The sequence below is a fragment of the Salvelinus namaycush genome, chromosome 30 (assembly GCF_016432855.1).
Source record: "Salvelinus namaycush isolate Seneca chromosome 30, SaNama_1.0, whole genome shotgun sequence".
Lineage (NCBI taxonomy): Eukaryota > Metazoa > Chordata > Actinopteri > Salmoniformes > Salmonidae > Salvelinus > Salvelinus namaycush.
The window spans coordinates 28,187,481-28,214,779 of NC_052336.1; the positions used below are offsets into that span (position 1 = coordinate 28,187,481).

Here is a 27,299-nt window from a genome sequence, read left to right on the forward strand (position 1 = left end):
TTTGCAAACTTCAGACGTGCAGCAATGTTTTTTTTTGGACAGCAGTGGCTTCTTCCGTGGTGTCCTCCCATGAAAACCATTCTTGTTTAGTGTTTTACGTATCGAAAACTCGTCAACAGAGTTGTTAGCCTGTTCCAGAGATTTCTGTAAGTCTTCTGCTGACACTACGATTCTTCTTAACCTCATTGAGCATTCTGAGCTGTGCTCTTGTAGTCATCTTTGCAGGACGGCCACTCCTAGGGAGAGTAGCAACAGTGTTGAACTTTCTCCATTTATAGACAATTTGTCTTACCATGGACTGATGAACATCAAGGCTTTTAGAGATACTTTGTAACCCATTCCAGCTTTATGCAAGGCAACAATTCTTAATCTTAGGTCTTCTGAGATATCTTTAGTTCGAGGCATGGTTCACATCAGGCAATGCCTCTTCTGAATAGCAAATTCAAATTTTGTGAGTGTTTTTTATAGGGCAAGACAGCTCTAACCTACATCTCCAATCTCGTCTCATTGATTGGACTCCAGGTTAGCTGACACCTGACTCCAATTAGCTTTTGGTCATTAGCCTAGGGGTTCACATACTTTTTCCAACTTACACTGTGAATGTTTAAATGATGTAGTCAATATAGACAAGAAAAATGCAATCATTTGTGTGTTATTAGTTTAAGCACACTATGTTGGTCTATTGTTGAAGTAGTCAGCTAGGCCTATTTTATGAAGATCAGATCAAATTTGATGTCCAATGTATGCAGAAATCCAGGTAATTCCAAAGGGTTCACATACTTTTTCTTGCCACTGTAGCAACACGGTCTAGGAAAAGGCGCCAATTCAACAGCGACCACTATCCATTGCGGGAGAAAGTGCATTTGTTATAAAAACAATATATATTCTTTGTATTAGTGTTGCACCATTGTTCTTATGTAATATAACCATATACATGTCTTAGACTGATGTACAGTGCCATCCCCACGGCCTTCACAATGGAACAGTCCACTACTGCTTAACTAAAGAAATCTCGGTCGACCAACAGCCTATTGACCAAACAATCGACCAGCCGACTAAATGGGATGAACCCTATAAACCAGCTCCTCCCTTGACATAGATCGATCATCTCGAAAACCAAGGCAGATAGCTTGCTACAGCCCACCACCTACAGTGGCAAACAAATTAACCACTGCCACCTTCAATCCTTATAGCCATTCATCCTTGTGCAGTATTAAATACTGTGGAATAGTTCCCATGAGTGTTAATTAAAATGCCAGTATTTGGTGTGTATTCTTCTTCAAAACGCAACATAATAATTCCCTCTAGAAGTGTAGGCCTATATCAACTTAGAAAATATATCCCAGTTTGAATATTATGACAAGCGGTTAAATCGACCGCATAAAACATTTACACTTGTACATCAGCAGATGTTGCAGCACTGCGCCAAAAAACGTGTCCCCGTGCCAACTCAATCACTTACACAGCTACTGATCTCCTTGTAACGCAGGGTCATTCATTCACTAAGGGAGCAGAGGAGATGGGTGGCAATACACTCGATGTCAATGACTTTCAGTCTGTGATACATACACAAACACAAGCGCAGTCAGTCACGCTGATGTTAAGATACTGTACTCTGTAAGACTGTTCCCGACCCCCCCTCCTCCCACTGCCCTTCCAGATTCTGCCATTAAGCTCCTGACGGTGCCTGTAATAAGCTACACCAGTCGGCAACTTTTCCATTTCAAGTGCCAAGTTATCGTACAATTTCTACTTATCGGAGTGCAAGTTCAGATTTTTTTTTACCTTTATTTAACTAGGCAAGTCATTCTTATTTACAATGACGGCCTACCGGGGAACAGTGGGTTAACTGCCTTGTTCAGGGGCAGAATGAGAGATTTTTACCTTGTCAGCTTGGTGATTCGATCCAGCAACCTTTCGGTTACTGGCCCAACGCTCTAACCACTAGGCTACCTGCTGCCCCATTTTTATGGAACACTTTCATTTATTTTAGAATAAAGTCTTCATCTCAAAATCAATGTCATGTGGTTAATCAAAATCCAATCTAAATGAAAACGATTTAAATCTTATTAAAAAAAAATGTTTAAGCTTTATTTAACTAGGCAAGACAGTTAAGAACAAATTCTTATTTTACAATGACGGCCTATCCAAGCCAAACCCTCCCCTAACCCTGACGACGCTGGGCCAATTGTGCCATCCTATGGGACTCCCGATCACGGCCGGTTGTGATACAGCCCGGGATCGAACTAGGGTCTGTAGCGACACCTCTAGCACTGAGACGCAGTCCCTTAGACCGCTGCGCCACTCGGGAGCAAATTGCCAATATGTAAAAATAGCCTACATAAAGCCAACAAATAAAAACATTGCAGCCTGCAGGTAGATGATATCCTGATAAAAAATATCCTATAAATCACATTGGCTACGCATGGCCTGTCTTCAAGGAACTTGAAACATAGTATAAAATATTCTGGGCCCTCGGAGAGTTTCCTGCAACAGTGAGTTCGAGACAGAAAGACACAGCAGTAGACTATTTGCACAACGGATAAGAAAGTCAGCTAGGCCTATTTTATGATGTTTCCACCAGATCAGAGCATGACATTCCTTTCCGCTTTCATGCTGAGTGGTTATCGAAAAGGAGAGAGCTGGAAAGATTTTTCAAATAGATACATTGAGGAACTACGGTCATTCGCAACGGATGTAAAAACAGACTTTGTTTACTTGCTGTTTGAGGCCCTATTTGGTAAAAGACCAAGTCCATATTATGGCAAAAACAGCTCAAATAAGCAAAGAGAAAAGACAGTCCATCATTACTTAAAGACACGAAGGTCAGTCAATGCAGAAAACGTCTAAGTTTCTTGAAGTGCAGTCGCAAAAACCATCAAGCTCTATGATGAAACTGGCTCTCATGAGGACCACCACAGGAACGGAAGACCGAGAGTTACCTCTGCTGCAGAGCACAAGTAACAGACATCTCAACAACTGTTCAGAAGAGAGAGCGAATCAGGCCTTCATGGTCAAATTGCTGCAAAGAAACCACTACTAAAGGACACCAATAAGAAGAGACTTGCTTAGGCCAAGAAACACGAGCAATCTTGATATTTTAGATTTTTGGCTCCAACCGTCGTGTCTTTGTGAGAAGCAGAGTAGGTGAACGAATGATCTCCGCATTTGCGGTTCCCAGCGCCAAGCATGGAGGAGGAGGCGTGATGGTGTTGGGGTGCTTTGCTGGTGACACTGTCAGTGATTTATTTAGAATTCAAGCCACACTTAACCAGCATGGCTACCAAAGCATTCTTCAGCGATTCTTCATCCCATCTGGTTTGCGCTTAGTAGGACTATCATTTGTTTATCAACAGGACAAAGACCCAAAATACACCTCCAGGCTGTGTAAGGGCTATTTGACCAAGGAGAGTGCATCAGATGACCTGGCCTCCACAATCACCCGACCTCAACCCAATTGAGATGGTTTGGGATGAATTGGGCCGTAGAGTGAATGAAAAGCAGCCAACAATACTTTTTTGGGTTACTACATAATTCCATCTGTGTTATTTCATAGTTTGATGTCTTCACTATTATTCTAAAATAGTAAAAATAAAGAAAAACCCTTGAATGAGGTGTCCTAACTTTTGACTGTTACTGTATGTGTACACACACAATAATCTGTCCTGACTCTCTAAATTCCTAATCTAGCCCTCATATCATCATGGCCACCTAATCATCCAATTGGCTCATTCTTCCCCAGGGTGACCAACAATAACAAACTACACACGTGAAGTCTGTAGGCTACCGGTACATTTTTTTTAATTATTATTATTTTTTTTTTTTGGAGCACCCTTACAAAAACTGTCATAAAACAGTTGTTTTACAGATACTGTACAGATTTTACTGAGTTAAAGATCATATAAGGAAATCAGTCAATTGAAATCAATTCATTAGGCCCTAATCTATTGATTTCACGTGACTGGGCATGTGAAATCACATGCGCATACCTGCACGCACGCACACACCAACGACTGTATATATGAATGGTCAAAGTCATCAATCACGTGACAATTCATTCCTACGTGAAGTCTCAATTGCACATTTGAAGTAGGGTTAAGATGTCGTCTCATAGATACATAACATGTGCGGTTTGAGCTACTCCAGGAAGTGACGTTGCAGGCTAGTTCAGTGCTGCCCCCTCTCATTGAGTATCTCAAGTTGAAGGCCGACTGGGGTACTGCAGGCTGCCATTGGAAACTAAAGAATCATTATAAATCCTTCAGTGTGCGATTTTAAAATAAATCGGTTCAAGGACATACACCTGATGTAATAGAAGCAATTATTGGTACCATGATTGTCTTAAATTATTTTTTAAATATGTACACAAAGATTGCCATTTTCTCATTCACTATTATGGGGGATCCTGTTTTCTGTAAACAATGCCTGCAATACCACGGTCGGCCTTGAACTTTGTGGCTTAAATGAGGGCGGCAGTTGTTCCCTCCTGGCACAAACACACGCACTGGAAGTAAAGGTAAATTTAGACAAGCATAAACGCATGCTTAATAAGATAGTGTCTTAGACACACAGTGCTTAATATCAATACCATTTTAAGATTAAAGAGGAACTGAAACCCCAAAAAATATTATCTGGTTGAAAACAGCCTAAATATAAATATATACAGTGCCTTCAGAAAGCATTCATACCCATTGACTTATCCCACATTGAGTTGTGTTACAGCCTGAATTCAAAATTGATTACATGTATTCTTTTCTCAACCATCTATAGAAAATAACTCATAATGACAAAGTGAAGACATGTTTTTAGAATTTTTTGCTAATTTATTGAAAGTGAAATACAGAAATATGTCATTTAAATAAGTATTCACACCCGAGTCAATACATATTAGAATCACCTCTGGCAGCGATTACAGCTGTGAGTCTTTCTGGGTACTCTAAGAGCTTCCCACACCTGGATTGTACAATATTATCACATTATTAATTTATTTATTATTCAAGCTCTGTCACGTTGGTTGTTGAACATTGCTAGACAGCCACAATCAAGGCTTGCCATAGATTTTCAAGTAGATTTAAATCAAAACTGTAACTAGGCCACTCAGGAACATTCAATGCAGTTTTTAAGTCCTGATGAAAGGTGAATTTGTCTCCCAGTGTCTGTCGGATCGGAGACAACCAGGTTTCCTTAAGAATTTTTCCTGTGTTTAGCTCTATTCCGTTTCTCTTTATCCCCCCAAAAACTCCCTTGTCCTTGCCGATGACAAGCATAAACATAACATGATGCAGCCAACACCCTGCTTGAAAACATGAAGGGTGGTCCTCAGTGTTGTGTGGAATTTGCGCCAAACATAACGCTTTTGTATTCAGGACAAAGTACATTTCTTAGCCACATTTTTTGCAGTTTTACTTTAGTGCCTAGCAAATAGGATGCATGTTATTATGTATATCCAGGCTTACTTCTTTTCAAGCTGTCATTTAGGATGGTATTGTGGAGTAACTACAATGTTGTTGCTCTATCCTCAGTTTTCTCCTATCACGGTGGTGGGTTCTGTCAGAATATGTTATTGTTAGATATCAGGGATCCTATGGGAAGGAGAATGGCAACAGTCTGGTACAAGTCAACAGGACAGCTGTGAGTTGGGGAGTAGTGCGGAACTTGGGCAGAGGTCAGGTCAGATGAAGTGAGGAAGTTCTGTCAAGCAACAGAGGTGTATTGCTGTTCAGATGTGTAAGGACACTCAGCATAGGAGGAAGGGTTAAATACCAGCACTTGTGTGAATAAACTTGGTCTGAGCTTTTCATAGTTGTCTGAGTTTTTTACTCTGTTAAATTACAACCTAAAAGCCATTAAACGCAGTAACTGTTTTAAAGTCACCATTGGCCTCATGGAGAAATCCCTGAGCGGTTTTCTTCCTCTCTGACAACTGAGTTAGGAAGAACGCCTGTATCTTCGTAGTGACTGGGTGTATTGATACACCATCCAAAGTGTAATTAATAACTTCAACACACTCAAAGAGATATTCAATGTCTGCTTTTTATATTTTTACCCATCTACCAATCGGTGCCCTTCTTTGCAGGTCATTGGAAAACCTCCCTGGTCTTTGTTTGAAATTCACTGCTCGACCTTACAGATAATTGTATATGTGTGGGGTACAGAGATGGGGACGTTATTCACAACTCATGTTTAACACTATAATTGCACACAGAGTGAGTCCATGCAACTTACTATGGGACATGTTAAGCACATTTTTATTTCTTAACTTATTTAGGCTTGCCATAACAATGGAGTTGAATACTTGACTCAAGACATTACAGCTTTTCATTTTTATTACATTTGTAAAAATGTCCAATATCATAATTACACTTTGGCATTATGGCGTATTGGGTGTCGGCCAGCACAATCTCGATTTAATCCATTTTAAATTCAGGCTGTAACAACAAAATGGGGGGAAATCAAGGAGTGTGAATACTGTCTGAAGGCACTGCATTAGATATATTAAATAAGATTTTACAGAGGAAATACAGTAGCTGCTGCTAACTTAAACATCGCCCCGACATAATGTTATCTTGACACTGACAAAATTGTAAAGGAACAGAATCATAACTAGTAGAATTCTCAATTTCCCCCCAGTGTGGCTGACTAGCTGTTCCGTCTAGCGGGCTGGGTAACAGTTGTGCGATATAGGGAACGTGGGATGGAATGCCTGGTGGTGTTGTGTTGGTCTGTGGACACCGGAAAGATACAAAATACCATATTTCTCAGAGGGGTTGTCCTCCCAGCATGAAAGTCACATGCAGGCAGACAGACTCACCCAGAAGAGGAAGTTGAATGTGAATAGGAGGTACTTCAGACAGACGGTTCCGCATGTTTCCTTCTCGTCGTACGCTGTCGCTGGTGCCCCCATGCTGTCGGAGAAAGAGAGAGGTGGATTTGAAATGTTCAAACAGTTAACCCTGTATCCGTTGTTTCTTTTAGGGCCAGTTTCCCCAGACACAGAATAATCCTATTTTTGCTAATCACAGATCGTTCTGGCAATTCTCAAATAAAAGCTTTATTGGAGTAAGAATGTTTAAACATGCTTTTTACATTCGTATCACAAACCATTATTGAGAAAATGTTTTTTTTTTTTTTTTTTTTTTTTTTTTACATATACAGGCCTCCTTTAAGGCCCTATCATCTGTGAACCATACATGGTAGGAACAACATCTTGGTGTCATTATACTCCTTATAGTATGCTCTAAAATATGGAGTATGTCTATACTATGAAATAAAACATGTTAAATAGATTTATTCAATGTAAAAAATATTAATAGCTCAAAAGTTAACTTTTTGATTTTGCTTATTTTTAGACAATGTTTGGAACAATATAAGTGTGCCTATTAAGCCAACCAAAATCTATTTTTAAATATTTTTAACATATACTGTCCTAATTTTGATGAAATAAATGTTTCATGGGAAGTTGAGGCTTTACTTACAATATTATTTAATAAGACATACAAATATTTGATAATAATATATGAAAAGTCAGCAATGGGCTTTAAACCCATGGGTGTTCCAAATAAGCCCACCTCTTAAATAATCTATTTGAATTCATTTCCAAATGTTCAAATCTTAAACTGACATTTCTTACGTACAATTAGATTATATTCTAAAGTTAAAACTGATCATGACTTTTATCATGAAAGTAGCACTCATAACAGGGTCCAAACATATCCACAGAGATCAATGTGAAATTAGGCTTTTGTTCTTGCCAACCAGTACACATCTGATTCAACTAATCATAGACTTCAATCAAGAAATGATCAGTTGAATTGGGTGTTATTGCTTGGTAAAAATAATCTGCAAAAAATTACCTTTCTGGATAAGAAGCCACACAAAGACCGTAACACACACACATTTCTATGAATTAACTGAGAGCTCATTCACATTTCCTGCACTGCTATTTTTTGTTAATTAGTTCAACTTGACTTCCTAAAGCCTATCTGAAGAAAGTTTCAAATTTCCCTCTCTACTGTTGTATTACAAAAGGTAAAAACAGAAATCACCTGGATGAATGATGACAATATAACAATGCCCCCCAACCAAAAGTGCATGCGTAGTCACGTAATGGTCATCTTCTCGTCCCTCATTTGTTAGCATTTCTGTCCACCACTTGTAGGTCTTCTATCCCTGATGTCCCTGAACCCTGATCTAATTCTTCTCTCTCTGCATCAACTACTACCTGTCCACTCCAAACGTCTTGGTGTACACAAGTTTCTAATTGTTCCTAATCTTGGCAGATGGCTAGATGCATAATATGCATAACTGTAGTTTGTGTTTTAATCAACTTAAATCTTAACAAAAATACATGTATGCTTGTACTAGTAGAAAGAGGAGGAAGGGAAGCGCTACTAAGGTACACAATTGTAAATTTTTTAGTAGACAGAAGGCGCTCTTTGGTAAAAGGGGTGAATTGGTCGTCAAAAAGGAGGACCAAGGCACTCTTCATATAATTAATTAAAATGCCTTTATTTGTATGGCATGTTCAATAGAAACAAAGTTTTAAAAATCCGACGCGTTTCGGCTGCATGGCCTTCGTCAGGGAGTACAAAGAAATAATACAATGTCCTCTTTTGAACAGCGTTTCCAATTAGCCCTAACTTGAAGAGGGAGTGGTTAAAATGTTGATTGGACACACCTAGTAAGCAATACTATACACATTAAAAAGTGAAACACTGAAGCTGTTATCATAAAAATACAACTCAAAGCTAGAAGTATCAGGACACTTAGAAAGGTAGTTCTAACCTTAAATATGACTGGGAGAAGTGTCAAGAATAAGAAAGCAATATATTCCATAGTACACTAGAACATAGCAAAACATGAACAACAACAGTCTAAACATAGCTGAGGGCAATTGAGCAAAATGTCCACTAGATGACAGCAAATGAACCCATCACAACCCTACAGGAAGGGTGAGAAATCCATACCGTCATTTAAACCAGGGTATTTAGTGGCCTGTAGTTTGTAAATCCAAAACCTTTCCCTTTGGTTTAACTGTTTAAGACGGTCCCCTTTTCTAATAGAGGCCGGAACATGATCAATACCCATAGCTTGTAGGGAGGCAGGGTTGCCATGGTGTAAGGACTTGTAGTGCCTTGCCATGGGGTAGTCTTCATTGCCTACCCGTATGGCCTACTTGTGTTCCGCTAAGCGGTCTTGAAGGCGTCTCTTTGTCCGTCCAATGTAGAACACCTTGCACTGTGGACATTCCAATCTATAGATGACATGAGTGGTTTTGCAGTTCATGAAATGCTTGACATAATACTCCATTTTGGAAGCGGTGTCAACGAAATACTTTTTCTGTGCAATATTTCTGCAATGGTTGCACTGGTTACATTTAAAAGAGCCCTTGGGTTTGTGGTCAAGCCAAGTTTTTTGAGAGTCACCCGGAAGATAACTGTGGACAAATTTGTCATTTAGGGTAGGACATCTCTTAAAGCTTATGTATGACTGGTGGCTCAGGAAAGACTTGGCGTAGTAGCGTATCACTTTGGATGATTCCCCAATTATTTTTTATGATTATTTTAATGTTCTCTGCTTCAGTGCTGTATTTTGTAACAAAATACACTCTCTGATGTATCACGAGGCACTCCCCTTCGCCACAAGTTCTCTCTGTCAACTAATACAATCTTATACCTGCATCTTTCAGGACCTGAACGCTGTAGCCCCGATTCAAGAAGCGATTCTCCAATTCAGCAGATTTGACCCTGTAGTCTATTTCCTGATCGCAAATTCTGCGGACTCTTTGGAATTGGCCATATGGAATATTCTCTTTTAGCCTTTAGGGGTGAAAGCTGTCTGCCCTCAGAATGGTATTCCCATCTGTAGGCTTCCTAAAGATTGATGTGTGCAAACAACCTTTGTCATTTTTACTGATGTCGAGGTCCAAAAAATGAATGTTATCCTTGCTGTACTCCATAGTTAGTTTGATGTTAGGGTTAATGCTGTTAAGGTATTGGTGGAAGGAAATACGTTCATCTTCTGAGCCGGACCAAAACAGGCAAACATCATCAATATAGCGTCCCCACCATATAATCCGGTCAAAGAAATGGTTGTTAGAAGGATCCAAAATGAAGTCATTTTCCCAAGTACAAACCAGCGTAGGAAGGGCTGTAGCAAGCTCCCATGGCACATCCTTTGACCCGTTTAAAAATACGGTCCTGAAAGATAAAGATGTTATGATTAAGAGTCCATTCAGTCAGTGAGACAATGAATTCTGTAGGAGGCATCTCAGTTTCAGGTCGGGTACTCGAGAAATGGTGCATAGCTGCCAAACCTTGTTCATGTTCAATGGTGGTGTATAGAGACTCCACATCCATGGTGACTAAAAAGGAAGTCAAGACAACAGGAAGTAAACAGTAATTAGTAGCTAGGCTAGTGGTTTCCAATCTCTGGAGTAAAGTAATAGTCGAGTCTCAGTCACTTTAAGGAAGTAAATAAGCAGAATATCTGGCCAAAATGAGGTGCATTGTATCCAGGTGCAATAACGTCCCATTTTTGCTCTTTTCCTGTCCGCGATAGAGCTTTGTGTCAGGCAAAGCTGCAGTCCATCCGACATCTTGATTATGGTGTAGATACGAACTCTGAAGTGATCCAACAGCTGCAGTTGTCCGTGTGCAGTGATCACTTTATTCTTGGGACCGGTTGAAACCGGGTTCTGTTCCCAACTGAACCAATTGATCAGTTCAATAATTGCCTAAATTCAACATGCCTGATCTTCTAGCTCGGTTAAATCAAAAACATGAAGTGCCTGCGGCACTCCAGGACTAGGGTTGCCTACCCGTTCTAGATGGTAGCGGGGTGAAGAGGCTGTAGCTCAGGTGACTGAGGTCCTTGATGATCTTCTTGGCCTTCCTGTGACACCGGTGCCAGACAGGAAGCTCTCAATGGTGCATCTGTAGGAATTAGAGGCCAAGCAGAATTTCTTCAGCCTCCTGAGATGTGAAGGGACCATTTCAGGTCATCAGATATGTCCATGCCAAGGAACTTGAAGCTTTGACCCTCTCCATTGCGGCCCAGTCGATGTCGATGGTGGGAGTGCACTCTCTGCTGTCTTCTGTAGTCCACGATCAGCTTGTTTGTTTTGTTGAGGGAGCGGTCATTTTCTTGGCACCAATCCGCCAGGGCTCTCACCTCCTCCCTGTAGGCTGTCACTCGAACAGGGAGTACAGGACAGGGCTGAGCACACACCCCTGTGTGGCCCCAGTGTTGAGGATCAGCGTGGTGGAGGTGTTGTTGGCTACCTTCACCCCTTGGGGTCGGCCCGTCAGGAAGTCCAGGACCCAGCTGAACAGGGAGGGGTTCAGACCCAGGGCCCTGGGCTTAGTGATGAGCTTGGAGGGCACTATGGTGATGAAGGCTGAGCTATAGTCAATAAACAGCATTCTTACATACAGATGAAGTCGGAAGTTTACATACACCTTAGCCAAATACATTTAAACTCAGTTTCACAATTCCTGACATTTAATCCTAGTAAAAATTCCATGTCTTAGGTCAGTTAGGATCACCACTATTTTAAGAATGTGAAATGTCAGAATAATGGTTGAGAATTATTTATTTCAGCTTTTATTTCTTTCATCACATTCCCAGTGGGTCAGAAGTTAACATACACTCAATTAGTATTTGGTAGCATTGCCTTTAAATTGTTTCACTTGGGTCAAACGTTTCGTGTATCCTTCCACAAACTTCCCACAATAAGTTGGGTGAATTTAAGGCCCACTCCTCCTAACAGAGCTAGTGTAACTGAGTCAGGTTTGTAGGCCTCCTTGCTCACACATGCTTTTTCAGTTCTGCCCACACATTTTCTATAGGATTGAGGTCAGAGTTTTGTTATGGCCACTCCAAGACTTTGTTGTCCTTAAGCCATTTTGCCACAACTTTGGAAGTATGATTGGGGTCATTGTCTATTTGGAAGACCCATTTGCGACCAAGCTTTAACTTCCTGACTGATGTCTTGAGATGTTGCTTCAATATATTTACATAATTTTCCTCCCTCATGACACCATCTATTTTGTAAAGTGCACCAGTCCCACCTGCAGCAAAGCACCCCCACAACATGATGCTGCCACCCCCGTGCTTCACGGTTGGGATGGTGTTCTTCAGCTTGCAAGCCTCCCCCTTTTTCCTCCAAGCATAACGATGGTCATTATGGCAAAACTGTTCTATTTTTGTTTCATCAGACCAGAGGACATTTCTCCAAAAAGTATGATCTTTGTCCCTATGTGCAGTTGCAACCCGTAGTCTTGATTTTTTTAATGGCGGTTTTGGAGCAGTGGCTTCTTCCTTGCTGAGCGGCCTTTCAGGTTATGTCGATATAGGACTTGTTTTACTGTGGATATAGATACTTTTGTACCTGTTTCCTCCAGCATCTTCACAAGGTCCTTTGCTGCTGTTCTGGGATTGATTAGCACTTTTCGCACCAAAGTACATTCATCTCTAGGATGAGCGGTATGATGGCTGCGTGCTCCCATGGTGTTTATACTTGTGTACTATTGTTTGTACAGATGAACGTGGTACCTTCAGGCGTTTGGAAATTGCTCCCAAGGATGAACCAGACTTGTGGAGGTCTACAATTTTTTCTCTGAGGTCTTGGCTGGTTTCTTTTTATTTTCCCATGATGTCAAGCAAAGAGGAACTGAGTTTGAAGGTAGGCCTTGAAATACATCCACAGGTACACCTCCAATTGCCTCAAATGATGTCAATTAGCCTATCAGAAGCTTCTAAAGCCATGACATAATTTTCTGGAATTTTCCAAGCTGTTTAAAGGCACAGTCAACTTAGTGTATGTAAACTTCTGACCCACTGGAATTGTGATACAGTGAATTATAAGTGAAATAATCTGTCTGTAAACAATTGTTGGAAAAATGACTTGTGTCATGCACAAAGTAGATGTCCTAACCGACTTGCCAAAACCATAGTTTGTTAACAAGAAATGTGTGGAGTGGTTGAAAAAACGAGTTTTAATGACGTTGGATTGACCATACAGCACCTTTAACTCATCAGTCACGTCCAGACCTGCCCTCTCCTCTTCCTCCGTCTGTCTCTCCCACACACACAGGCCGTACCAGAGTGTACTAATCTAAGCTTTCTGTAATAGTAAGAGCCTTATCTACACCACTCGTGCACACACACACACACGACAGCCTTCTCGAGCCTACTGTAACAGGCTACTGCCGACCAGCATAGGGAAGAGAGGACAAAGCAAACAACAGCTGTGGAATGAAGACGCATTTGCATTGTGCTGTAGTGAACTGTTTGAACGGGCTTATATTCACTATAACACTGAGCACATCAGCATCATGCGTTCTCAGAGTGCATACTTAATTCATGTGACCAATAATATATTTGGATTGATTTCATAAAAAGGTCATATCTATAACAATATCTCTCTATATAGGAGATCAAAAGTTGGCCTGAACATATATAGTCAACACCCCAATGAGTTACACGCTGAGTCACTGAGTTCATTCGTGTCTGTGGATGCCCTTTCAGGTGGGTTGAGGAGCATAAAACCAGTGAGATCATACAGAGTTTATATCCACAGGCAAAAGGAGGGCATGGTCAACAAAAAAGACGGTAAAGTAAAAATTGTCACACATGGCCCACAAAAATGATGTGGGCATGACTAGGACTTGCTGACATTAACATCCCTATTACACTTGTGTGTCTCCAAAAACAAAATGTTAAACGTACAGTAGCCAAAGCTATTTCTGGTGGAATAACTTTTCTGGCATCTAATATAGAGAACTCCATATCCAGCAACTCATTAAGTAAGCACACCATGCTTACATTTGGCATTAGCAGACAATGTAGGTTACGTCATCAAGCGTTCATGGTTTTACAGTGTGTGTAGGCCTATATTTGTGTGGGGGTCTGTCGACTGAACCTGCCCGGTGTCTGTTGACCATCTGTTAGGGTGGACCCCTTTAGTGTGTCCCTGTCGATTAAATTCAAACAAACCTTTGACAGGAACTCATCCTTGTATTATGTACATCAATGGGGCAGCTGAGTAAAGAAAACGAATGTGTACAGGAGGAGCACAATACACTAAAGAGGTCCAATTTAAATTCCTAATCTGAGACATACAAAATCAAAGGCTCTTTCAATACACAGGGTTCAACACTGAAAACGTACATGGATGTTCACATTTTGAACACTGAAATCCCCTTTTTCCTTAAATCTTAATTGAGTCGCCTACTGCTCAATACAAGACCGCTGACAAGCAGAAATACCCCAGACATACCACGCCTGTATGAAATAGGCTCACAACTTACCCCCAATGAGTAATCACTGACTTGTCTCCTGTGCATGACAGATCATTCAAGTATTTGAAGGCCTTGAACCCTTCCAGTTCCAGACATGTTTAGGACTTGACAGAAGAAACCATGTTCCTTCACATTCGTATACTTTTATATTGGCTATAGGCCTACACGTGTTTAGTCAAACTATTATTAATTAGATTAATGATAAATAAAATCCATTATAATAATTAATACATAGGTTTTGGGGTATTTTGCAAACGACTGGCATATTAAGAAATGGCGCTGAAGGAGATGACTGCCGTTTTACAATACCGTAACCAATTGTGCTATTGTGTATGTTTTTTTGCGTTATTTGTAACTTATTTTATACATAATCTTTCTGCCACCGTGTCTTATGACCGAATAGAGCTTCTAGAAATCAGAACAGCGAGCAACATTCACGCGGCCGCAGGGCCAGACGGATTACCAGGATGTGTACTCCGAGCATGCGCTGACCAACTGGCAAGTGTCTTCACTGACATTTTCAACGTCTCGCTGTCTCAGTCTGTAATACAAAACATGTTTCAAGCAGACCACCATAGTGTTCTTGGGCACAGGGACTAAGGTAACATGCCTAAATGACTACCGACCCGTAGCACTCACGTCTGTAGCCATGAAGTGCTTTGAAAGGCTGGTCATGGCTCACAACACCATCATCCCAGAAACCCTAGACCCACTCCAATTTGCATACCGCCCCAAAAGATCCACAGATGATGCAATCTCTATTTCACTCCACACTGCCCTTACACACCTGGACAAAAGGAACACCTATGTGAGAATGCTATTCATTGACTACAGCTCAGCGTTTAACACCATAGTGCCCTCAAAGCTCATCACTAAGCTAAGGACCCTGGGACTAAACACCTCCCTTTGCCACTGGATCCTGGACTTCCTGACGGGCCGCCCCCAGGTGGTAAGGGTAGGTAACAACACATCCGCCACACTGATCCTCAACACAGGAGCCCCACAGGGGTGTGTGCTCAGTCCCCTCCTGTAGTCCCTGATTACTCATGACTGCACGGCCAGGCACGACTCCAACACTATCATTAAGTTTGCAGATGACACAACAGTGGGAGGCCTGATCACCGACAACGACGAGACAGCCTATGGGGAGGAGGTCAGAGACCTAACCGTGTGATGCAAGGACAACAACCTCTCCCTCAACGTGATCAAGACTAAGGAGATGATTATGGACTACAGGAAAAGGAGGACCGAGCACACCCCCATTCTCATCGACGGGGCTGTAGTGGAGCAGGTTGAGAGCTTCAAGTCCCTTGATGTCCACATCACCAACAATCTAACATGGTCCAAGCACACCAAGACAGTCGTGAAGAGGGCACAACAAAACGTATTCCCCCTCAAGAGACTGAAAAGATTCAGCATGGGTCCTCAGATCCTCAAAAGGTTCTACAGCTGCACCATCGAGAGCATCCTGACTGCTTGGTATGGCAACTGCTCATTCAAATGTATTTGTTAAGCCACATTGTACTCCTGAACTAATTTTAACTTGCCTAAACAAAGGGGCTGAAAACTTACACAACGACTATATTTTAGTTATGAATTGTGTATTTACCCCCCCAACAAACAAAAACATCTTACACTTTGACATTACAGTGTTTTGTGTAGATTTGTAACACATTAAAATGTAACGAATTCCAAAAGGTGTGAATACTTTTGCAGGGCACTGTATGTGTGACCATATACAAAATGTGAGCAAGGTTTGAAATGATTTAACGTTTTAGTCAAATATTATATCCGTTTGGGCTTCTTGCGGTCAATTTGCAGTCTACGAATTATTTACAACTATATGTTCCGCCCATAGAGGAGGGAGTAAAATGTAGGCAAGCAATAAACTTTTCATGACGAAGTTTGCAAAGAGATTTATTTATAGACTAATACACTTGAAACAAATAGCCACACCGAAAACTGCAGAGATTACTAGTGCCTCCCCTGCGATCAAACCGCCATAAAAATAAAATATATATATAACGCAGCCTAACGTGATCATTGACAGCTGCCTTGAAGGACACACACAAAATGCTTTCTGCTACTAAGATCAGTGAAATGTAGGCTAAACTGACAACGGAGTGAAGAGCGGAAATCTCCACTAACAAGCAAGTCTGACAGGGGGAGATTTAGTTGATGATCCCTGTTCTAAAGAATTTTTGGCGTACCTAATCACAGCAGTTGACTGCGTATCTCCGATTCACAAATAATATATAATTGCTGTGTTCCTGTGAGCTAACCTAGCCTACATGCTAGCTAGACAACAATCACTTTGCCGCAGTAATACGTTCAAATTGACATTTAAACCCTGCTTGGTATCACTAAAACAATAAATAAATAGGTTGCCTTATAATCCAAAACGGTACGTTTAAATTAACTTTTCTGTGAATTGCAACATTGTGGCTGTCGAACATGTTAATGTTCTACAAAGTAACAAGCTTGAAGCAGCTGCTCCGTACCTACCTGCGGCTGTGTTGTTACAAGTATCAAGGCGTTGATGTATCCAAAATAATAGATAGACGTTTAAAACTCTATTTTTCAGGGATTCCTTCAATTGTCCAAACCAAAGAGGGGAAGGGCAAAATGCTAAACTTGTGATTAGCTAGTCCACTGGAGTCTGTGACTGTACACTAGGTCGTGTCGACTCCACCCCAATCACCTTGCTTTTTTTCTGCCCTGAGGCAGTTATGTTCCTGGTTGCTGCTTTGCGAACGGGAAACGGATTTGCGCTGAGAGTCAGAGTTTTTAAACGTATGCCAAACAAAAAATATTGATTTCAAAGTTTACCAAACCATAGGCTACAACTCTATGCACAAGGACTATTTTTAATAATGTTCACTGTAAATGTTAGTTAAACATATTTACTGGAAGAGCTGTGTACTCCATTCTGTGTGTTCCAGTTTTTTCTGAAAACTCTGTTAAATATCTGCTCTGAATTATGATTCAAGGATGTGACATGACATGACACATTGACTTTGAAAAAATCTATTTTGCGTATTGAACTATAGTAAGTGAACTGGATTTTCACCAAGTAACATAATTGAGGTAACTGAATTTCATCATGGGTCCCTGATTTATACTACACAGAAATGCATAGTTATGAATGTCATTCTCTTCATGGTGATGTATCCTAAATAGGTACACAAAGGTAAAAATATGCAATATCCTCCTTTGCATTTTTGGGTATTATTCTACACACTGGCTATTATTTTAATGAGCTCTGCCCCCAAACAATACCAAATTTGGTTGGTCTGGTTCGGACCAAATCTGAACCAATCATAGACATCTATGTTTCACAAGTTCGGACATCCAAGTACAGCAAAGTAGAGTACAGTGTGTCTCTTCATAAACACATTGTGAAAGAAATCACAACCTTTTGCTCACCTGATATAGAATACCTCATGGTAAGCTGCAGACCCTTTAATCTACCAAGAGAGTTGTCATCCATATTCATCACGGCTGTATACATCCCTCCACAAGCCAACACCACTTTGGCACTCAACAAACTGTATAAACAAACAAGAAACCGCTCACCCAATACAGTACATTATAGTGTACTCAACTCCAGTGTGCTCTGCTGAGTACTGTACTGAACTCTACTTCGTAGTACTTTACTGTACTGTGCTGTCCAAACTTGTGAATCCAACTGTGGTTTGTGACTACTATGATTTCCCATTGTAGCCAATTTAACTGCAGATACAGATTTTTATCTGGGATACAGGGAAAATTGGATTACCGATTTGGTTTGAGTTTTAATCACTAATTAATTTATAAACTAAATTGAATCAGTAAAAACACCATAACTAATTGATAGTTCTACCTTTACTTGTTATTTCTGTGAACTTTCATTATCCTGTTTTAAATTTTTTATAAATTTGCAAAAGTTTCTAAACCAGATTTTGCTCTGTCATTATGGGGTATTGGGTGTAGATTGATGAGGGGGAAAAACTGACATTTTAAAATAAAGCTGTAATGTAACAAAATGTGGGAAAAGGGAAGGGGTTTGAATAGTTTCCGAATGCAATGTATATACTTTTTCTGGTAGATGTTTTCTAAGACCCCCGTTTCCATCTGTTTGACCGGAAATCAAAGCCTTTGCTTATTCCACATTTTTAGGATGGAAAATGGTTGAAAAATGTATTTTCCTTAATTATTTAATGATATAGACTCATAGCCTTCATTTGACATGCTCCTATGAACTTCACATGTTGGTGCTAATGGGTCATTTTACATGGAAATTACTTGCTACTGATTTATGATCTTTCAAAAAGGTAACAAAATATGATATCCTAAAAGTAAGCAGGAAAACACAAAATACATTTATGTCAATCGAAAAAGCATATGCACCTAACCATATAAAGAAAATGATATAAGCGGGTATGGGAGCCAACAGTTGGAACTGAGTATGATGGCACTGACCTTGTGCACATTCTTTTTTCTTTAGGCTGACATCCCATATCATATCATTATGCTCTATGTTAATTTAATTTCAAAAGAGACAGATTGGCTGTTTGTTTTATTGTAAAATTAGACTGACTTGAAATGGGGTAACATATTGCCTATGTGCAACAATGTTTGAACGCTAAATGCACTGTACACAGCCTACGAATCGTCAAGTCTAAACGTTGTATTACCACTAGATGGCAATGGTTTACATTTGGGTCGGTTTCATGTTATGCATTACCGTAGTATTGTAAATAGGGCCGGCTATATATTCAAAGTTACTGTCAGCGTCATCTGAAATGTGAGGGTATTACGTTTTAGATATTTGCAAACAGACCTTCAAATACCACATCACATTTGAAAACCCAATGAAGATACCCTTTTATTTATCTTACTTTAATTTTGATCTATTAAATGATAATAGCCCAATTGTTCCTGTTGCAATACAAAAGAGTCGTTGAAGTAGGGCCTAGGCTGTTTTCATATTACATTTGGAGCGCAATGTGTTTGCAATAGAAAAAGGCTGCAGAGGTTTGTTCCATAGTACAAAAATTCACGCCCTTCTATTATGGATGTAGCGCGGAAAAAACCTGTCACCAAGGGAGACGCGGAGGTTGCGTATGTGTCAATGGTCTGTGCACTGCTGTGTTGTGGATGGTCGGGAGAGTTTGCGTAATTTGGAGAGAATTGCGCGTGGGTAGACGCCACGTAGAGAAATCTTCAACATCTCAAAAAAGGGACATTTCAGGTACTAGCTTCATTTTATCATGTGTTTTAATTTCAATATTGTGCTTTTCAGAATATCTTAAACTTGACACTACTGCTCACCATTTCCTGTAGACAACAAGCTGTCAGGTTGCTTCTTAAGGAGATTAACTACCTAGCCCTTACAATCTTTTTGTTGCTAAGGCTTTGAAAACACGGCAGAAGCCGAAAAGCAAAACTTGACAACATCATTATCAGGTACAATGTCAATATAAGGTTGTAGGCCGAACAAACTCAAATATACTAAATCGAACAAATATAAATGCAACATGTAAAGTGTTCCCATGTTTCATGAGCTGAAATAAAAAATCCCAGACATTTTCCATATGAACAAAACTCTTATTTCTCTAAAATGTTGTGCACAAATTTGATTACATCCCTGTTAGTGAGCATTTCTCCTTTGCCAAGATCCTCCATTCACCTGACAGGTGTGGCATATCAAGAAGCTGATTAAACAACATTATCATTACACATGTGCACCTTGTGCTGGGGACAATTAAAGGCCACTTTTAATGTGCAGTTTTGTCACACAACACAATCCCACAGATGTCTCAAGTTTTGCGGGAGTGTGCAATTGACATTCTGACTGCAGGAATGTCCACCAGAGCTGTTGCCAGAGAATTTAATGTTAATTTCTCTACCATAAGCCTGGTTACATGTGGTCTGCGGTTGTGAGGCCGGTTGGACTGTCAAAAACAGGCTTGGCTAGATGGCTTGTTTTTTGGCTTGTAACCAGCAGCTTTTGGCTCCCTATTTACACAGTCAAATGTTTGGTTGTTTGAATGGTGAGTTGCTATTCATCTTCCAATCAGAAGGGAAAATAAATTAAATCAATACATCAAATATGTAATTACAATCTTTGTCTTATGGCGTCAACTTTCCGTATGTATAAAATTATAATGATGATACAAAGTGCAGCCTATTATTATTCTTGGGCACAGTTTATTGGAAGTTAGCCTATGTCACTGTTCAAATGCTACTGTGAGTCAGTTTACTAGGTAACAACTATAGCAACAGTTTGCGCATCGGACCAGCAAGGCTTGGCCTAGAGTCTTCAGTGTGTGAAACTAGTCCTAATCCACCTCACACCTGCCACAGTGTGAGGCTATATATAAATATGTCGATTGCATCTCAGGTCATTAAAGTCCATCTGGAGTCATTAGGAAGTTTTTGAAGGCTGGCTCACAGGATGCCATCACAGCAAGTGTAAGGACTATAGTACTCTACCTGGCTTTGTCACAAGCTGCAGTAGCACCAACACTCAATAATTGGTTGATTGTATCAGTATGAGACAGAGACAGTGGACGCTGCCTGTCTACTCAACAAGCAGACATCTCTGCGTTTACACAAGCAGCCCAATTCTGATATAGGCTGCACTTTTGACTGGCCAAGAATGATATGACTAGGGCCCTGTGTTTTGCGCGATCATGTGATATAGCAAAATGTTATCCTGTATTTTAAGCCATATCCAGAAATGAGAATTACACCACAAAACGAAAGCAATTGTCTGAAAATAATACGAGACAGTTTCATGAAAAGCTATAAATAAAGGTTCAAATCCAGGCATTGCGTAAAACACAGGGAGGGGGGGGGGGGGTCCGCCTTCATCAGACCAACAGGGTTTTGCGTTTTGGTATATCAGAAGTATATTCATTTTCAATGGAACGCTGTGTTTGCCCTTGCAGCATTTCATTGCATAGTTATGTGTTCTGTGTGGTGCATACGTTGGATATATCCAACGGATTCATCAAATTGTATGTGTAGATTTGACAGAAGTAGTAGCAAAAGGGGAACGTTGAACGTCTGCTGCATGCATATCCAGTAAAAGTTGGATTACAAATTTACAAATAGATTTTTCGCAGCATTGATGCACCGACGCTGTTGGTCTGATCGAGGCGATAGAGTTAGTGGTCATGAAGCCTCAGTGACAATTGTAGAGTGAAGTCATAGGCATGGTAAACCATGCTGAAATGGCTTATTAAACTGAACAAAAATATAAACGCAGCAATTTCAAAGATTTCACTGAGTTATAGTTCATATAAGGAAATCGGTCAATTGAAATAAATTCCTTATGCCTTAGTCTATGGATTTCACATGACTGGGAAAACAGATATGCATCTGTTGGTCACAGATACCTTAAAAAAAAAGTAGGGAAGTGCATCAGTTAACCAGTCAGTAGCTGGCGTGCCTCAAGCAGCGCGACACATCTCTTTCGCATAGAGTTGATCAGGCTGTTGATTGTGGCCTGTGGAATGTTGACCCACTCCTCTTCAATGGCTGTGCAAAGTGGCTGGAAACACCTCTGGTGAATATTCCTTCAGTCAGCATGCCAATTGCATGCTCCCTCAAAACTTGAGACATCTGTGGCGTTGTGTGACAAAACTGCACATTTTAGAGTGGCCTTTTATTGTCTCCAGCACAAGGTGCACCTGTGTAATGATCTTGCTGTTTAATTAGCTTCTTGATATACCACACCTGTCAGGTGAATGGATTATATTGGCAAAGAAGAAATGATCACAAACAGGGATGTAAGCAAATTTCAAACATTTGAGAGAAATAAGCTTTTTGTGAGTATGAAACATTTCTGGGATCTTTTATTTCAGCTCATGCATTTATATTTATATATATATATTTTTTATATATATTTTTGTGAATATGCTGGTACTTTATCTCTCAAATCCACCACACAACTTGGTCCCACTGCTGCCAGCACCATACCAATTTAAATCACAATTTATGCCAAGCAGTCAATCTGTGATGGATAGGACTCAGACCAGATAATATCCCGGTGTGGCCATTATTATTACTCTTGGAGGCCACAACACTTGAAGCCTTGATTCCCAGGCAGAGTGAATGCAAGACTACAGCGTTAATCCTAGTTAAATAGCAAAACTGTAGGTATCATTGTACTGAATGTCATGACTATGTAAAGTAAGAGGTCATATGCCAACATCTTCATTATGTTGCACATTTTAACAGAAGGTGATGATTAAAGGGTTAACTAATGTATAGGTCAATGGGGTCATGGTTATGTTTAGGCTTCTCTGCTCCTGCAGCTGGAGTGGCCTAGGCTAGGTCAATGGTTTTAATCCAGTAGGCCATGCTATAGCATAAAGCAGACCATCTCTGAGTCCCAATGATCTTCAGCACTTGATCACTTCTGTTAATGGATTTTGAAGGGAAACTGGTGTAAGAAATATGGTGGAGAAAACCTATCTTCTGTCCTTACTTCTGTGAGCATGGCATTGGGCAGCATAACACACAGTCATAATCCTTTCACCTATGTGAAACACACCCAGCGGGTGACAGAGGCGGTGAGTCTGCCATTGTGCCACTCCGACCAGACAAGTTACTTTTACAAGGCGCAAAAGGTCAGGTCTTGTTAATTGTGTCGAGACGGGCCAGTTTACTTTAACTAATTAAGTTACAGTATGTGGTGCCTAAACCAACCCTGTTAAGAAGTGATCTTAGTTTAGGCAGACAGTGCCAGTCAGACCTGGGTCAATTCTATTTGTTGTTTTTTTTCAGTTACTTTAGGTGCACTTGGTTTAGCTCACCTGGTGTCAGTGTCGGATGGGCAGGGGTTGCACTTTTAGAACTATCCCATGGGTGCTATTGTGCCTGGAAAGCCAAATCAGGCACACCTAAAGTATTGTACACACCTACGGTGTGAACCACTCAACAATACTGTCCTGGATGTTCATGCAACATAGTCAGTGGCGGTTCTAGCCTGTATGTAGGCCCCGTGTGGCTCAGTTGGTAGAGCATGGCGCTTGCAACGCCAGGGTTGTGGGTTCGATTCACACGGGGGGCCAGTACAAAAAAAAAAAAAGTATGAATGTATGTACTTGTAAGTCGCTCTGGATAAGAGTGTCTGCTAAATGACTTAAATGTAAATGTATGGCTCCCTGGGCGAACCCCCCCTTCAGCACCATTCTGCACTAACTGTCATTTTTATTCAGACATTTGGACCAACACAAATAAATAATCATAACATTTAAAACTATATAAACATAAAAATATATACAAAAATAAGACTCATAAATTTCAAAAAGAAGTAACAAAGACAAATATAAACAAATTGTAGTATATAAATACAAATATAAAAGCAAATTGAATTATTACACTATTACCCTATTGCTAACAAAACACAAATAAAACTAAATTTCACAAATCCTATATCACACAAATACACAAATAGAATAACACACTTATAAAGAAGAGAACCTGGTTTATTTGGTAGCATTTCGGAGTGTGACGGATTTGACTAATTGCATTAGTACTGTACAAAGTTAGAGGTGCGCTATTTGATAGATTACCCACTCCACCTATCTCGGGCTTCCAGTGGGGAGACCTGAGGTCAACCTGGCATCTTGCCACCTCCGGCAAGATGCTGCCCTGGGCGGCTGCCCATGTTGTCTATACCTAAATCCGCAACTGAACATAGTCATATCAATTATTTTGAGTAACCCTTTGTGTGCGTGTGTGTTTTTGTGTTTGGGAAACAGACCTACGCACCAGGTAGTGACCGTAAAGAAGGGGAATAGTTCAGACAGTGAAGATTTCGCCACTCAGTGGGTTACACCTGTCATTTGCCTGCTTGCCTTCCTGACTGCCTGCCTGTCTATGTAACAGTCTTTCCCCTCCAGTGACCTTGTGTAACACCACAATATGTAAAAACAAAGTTGGATCAACCAAGACTATTAATCCCTCTCATCAATCAAATGTATTTATAAAGCCCTTCTTACATAAGCTGATGTCACAAAGTGCTGTACAGAAACCCAGCCTAAAACCCCAAACAGCAAGCAATGCAGGTGTAGAAGCACGGTGGCTAGGAAAAACTCCATAGAAAGGCCATAACCTAGGAAGAAACCTAGAGAGGAACCAGGCTATGAGGGGTGGAGGCTATGCCAGGTGGAGATTATAACAGAACATGGCCAAGATGTTCAAATGTTCATAGATGACCAGCAGGGTCAAATAATAATAATCACAGTGGTTGTCGAGGGTGCAACAGGTCAGCACCTCAGGAGTAAATGTCAGTTGGCTTTTCATAGCCGATCATTCAGAGTATCTCTACCGCTCCTGCTGTCTCTAGAGAGTTGAAAACAGCAGGTCTGGGACAGGTAGCACGTCTGGTGAACAGGTCAGGGTTCCATAGCCGCAGGCAGAACAGTTGAAACTGGAGCAGCAGTACGGCCAGGTGGACTGGAGACAGCAAGGAGGATATAACCCCACCCACTTTGCCAAAGCACAGACCCCACACCACTAGAGGGATATCTTCAACCACCAACTTACCATCCTGGGACAAGGCCGAGTATAGCCCACGAAGATCTACGCCACAGCACAACCCAAGGGGAGGCGCCGACCCGGACAGGAAGATCACGTCAGTGACTTAACTCACTCAAGTGACAGCATGAAATAGCACCAGTAAGCCAGTGACTCAGCCCCTGTAATAGGGTTAGAGGCAGAGAATCCCAGTGGAGAGAGGGGAACCGGCCAGGCAGAGACAGCAAGGGCGGTTCATTGCTCCAGTGCCTTTCCGTTCACCTTCACACTCCTGGGCCAGACTACACTAAATCATATGACCTACTGAAGAGATGAGTCTTCAATAAAGACTCAAAGGTTGAGTCCGAGTCTCTGTCTCTCACATGGATAAGCAGACCATTCCATAAAAATGGAGCTCTATAGGAGAAAGTCCTGCCTCCAGCTGTTTGCTTAGAAATTCTAGGGACAGTAAGGAGGCCTGCGTATTGTGACCGTAACGTACGTGTAGGTATGTATGGCAGGACCAAATCGGAAAGATAGGTAGGAGCAAGCCCATGTAATGCTTTGTAGGTTAGCAGTAAAACCTTAATCAGACCATGCCTTAACAGGAAGCCAGTGTAGATAAGCTAGCACTGGAGTAATATGATCACATTTTTGGGTTCTAGTCAAGATTCTAAACTGAAGTTTATTTAGTGCTTTATCCAGGTATCCAGAAAGTAGAGCATTGCAGTAGTCTAACCTAGAAGTGACAAATGAATGGATAAATTTTTCTGCAGAAAAATGGACAGAAAGTTTCAGATTTTTGCAATGTTAAAAAAGATGTCCTTGAAACAGTCTTGATATGTTTGTCAAAAGAGATATCAGAGTCCAGAGTAACGCAGAGGTCCTTCACAGTTTTATTTGAGACGACTGTACAACCGTCAAGATTAATTGTCAGATCCAACAGAAGATATCTTTGTTTCTTGGGACCTAGAACAAGCATCTCTGTTTTGTCCGAGTTTAAAAGTAGAACGTTTGCCGCCATCCACTTCCTTATGTCTGAAACACAGGCTTCCAGGGAGGGACATTTTGGGGCTTTAGCATGTTTCATCGAAATGTACAGCTGTGTGTCATCCGCATAGCAGTGAAAGTTAACATTATGTTTCCGAATCACTTCACCAAGAGGTAAAATATATAGTGAAAACAGTAGTGGTCCTAAAATGGAGCCTTGAGGAAAACCGAAATTTACAGTTGATTTGTCCGAGGACAAACCATCCACAGAGACAAACTGATATCTTTCCGACAGATAAGATCTAAACCAGGCCGGAACTTGTCCGTGTAGACCAATTTGTGTTAACAATCTCTCCAAAAGAATGTGGTAATCGATGGTATCAAAAGCAGCACTAAGGTCTAGGAGCACGAGGACAGATGCAGAGCCTCGGTCTGACGCCATTAAAAGGTAATTACCACCTTCACAAGTGCAGTCTCAGTGCTATGATGGGGTATAAAACCAGATTGAAGCGTTTCGTATACATTGTTTGTCTTCGGGAAGGCAGTGAGTTGCTGTGCAACAGCTTTTTCTAACATTTTTGAGAGGAATGGGAGATTTGATATAGGCCGATAGTTTTTAATATTTTCTGGGTCAAGGTTTAGCTTTTTCAAGAGAGGCTTTATTACTGCCACTTTTAGTGAGTTTGGTACACATCCGGTGGATAGAGAGCTGTTTATTATGTTCAACATAGGATGGCGAAGCACAGGAAGCAGCTCTTTCAGTAGTTTAGTTGGAATAGGGTCCAGTATGCAGCTTGAAGGTTTAGAGGCCATGATTACTTTCATCAATGTGTCAAGAGATATAGTACTAAAACACTTGAGTGTCTCCCTTGATCCTAGGTCTTGGCAGAGTTGTGCAGACTCAGGACAACTGAGCTTTGGAGGAATACGCAGATTTAAAGAGGATTCCGTAATTTGCTTTCTAATGATCATGATCTTTTTCTCAAAGAAGTTAATGAATTTATCACTGGTGAAGTGAAAGCCATCCTCTCTTGGGGAAGGCTTGCTTTTAGTTAGCTTTGCGACAGTATCAAAAATAAATTTGGGATTGTTCTTATTTTCCTCGATTTAAGTTGGAAAAATAGGATGATCGAGCAGCAGTGAGGGCTCTTCGATACTGCACGGTACTGTCTTTCCAAGCTAGTCGGAAGACTTCTAGTTTGGTGTAGCGTCATTTCGGTTCCAATTTTCTGGATGCTTGCTTCAGAGCTCGGGTATTTTCTGTATACCAGGGAGCTAGTTTCTTATGGCAAGGTTAAATTGAGTTCCTCAGTTAGGTGGTTAACTTAGTTTTGTACTCTGACGTCCTTAGGTAGGTGGAGGGAGTCTGGAAGGGAATCTAGGAATCTTTGGGTTGTCCGAGAATTTATAGCACGACTTTTGATGATCCTTGGTTTGGGTCAGAGCACATTATTTGTTGCGATTGCAAACGTAATAAAATGGTAATCCGAT

At 40.8% G+C, this 27,299-nt stretch overlaps 1 protein-coding gene across 1 annotated transcript in view; it reads right to left on the reverse strand.

Annotated features, from left to right (window-relative positions):
• Positions 1-17,010, reverse strand: part of LOC120025205 (CD151 antigen-like) — a 53,563-nt gene extending 36,553 nt beyond the window's left edge. The window contains exons 1-2 of the mRNA XM_038969670.1: positions 16,809-17,010; positions 6,812-6,905 (exon numbers count right to left, since the gene is read on the reverse strand). Coding sequence (XP_038825598.1) covers positions 6,812-6,904 — 93 coding nt within the window. The 5' untranslated portion in view covers position 6,905; positions 16,809-17,010. The remainder of the gene's footprint in view (positions 1-6,811; positions 6,906-16,808) is intronic.
• Between the last annotated feature and the right edge of the window lie 10,289 nt (positions 17,011-27,299).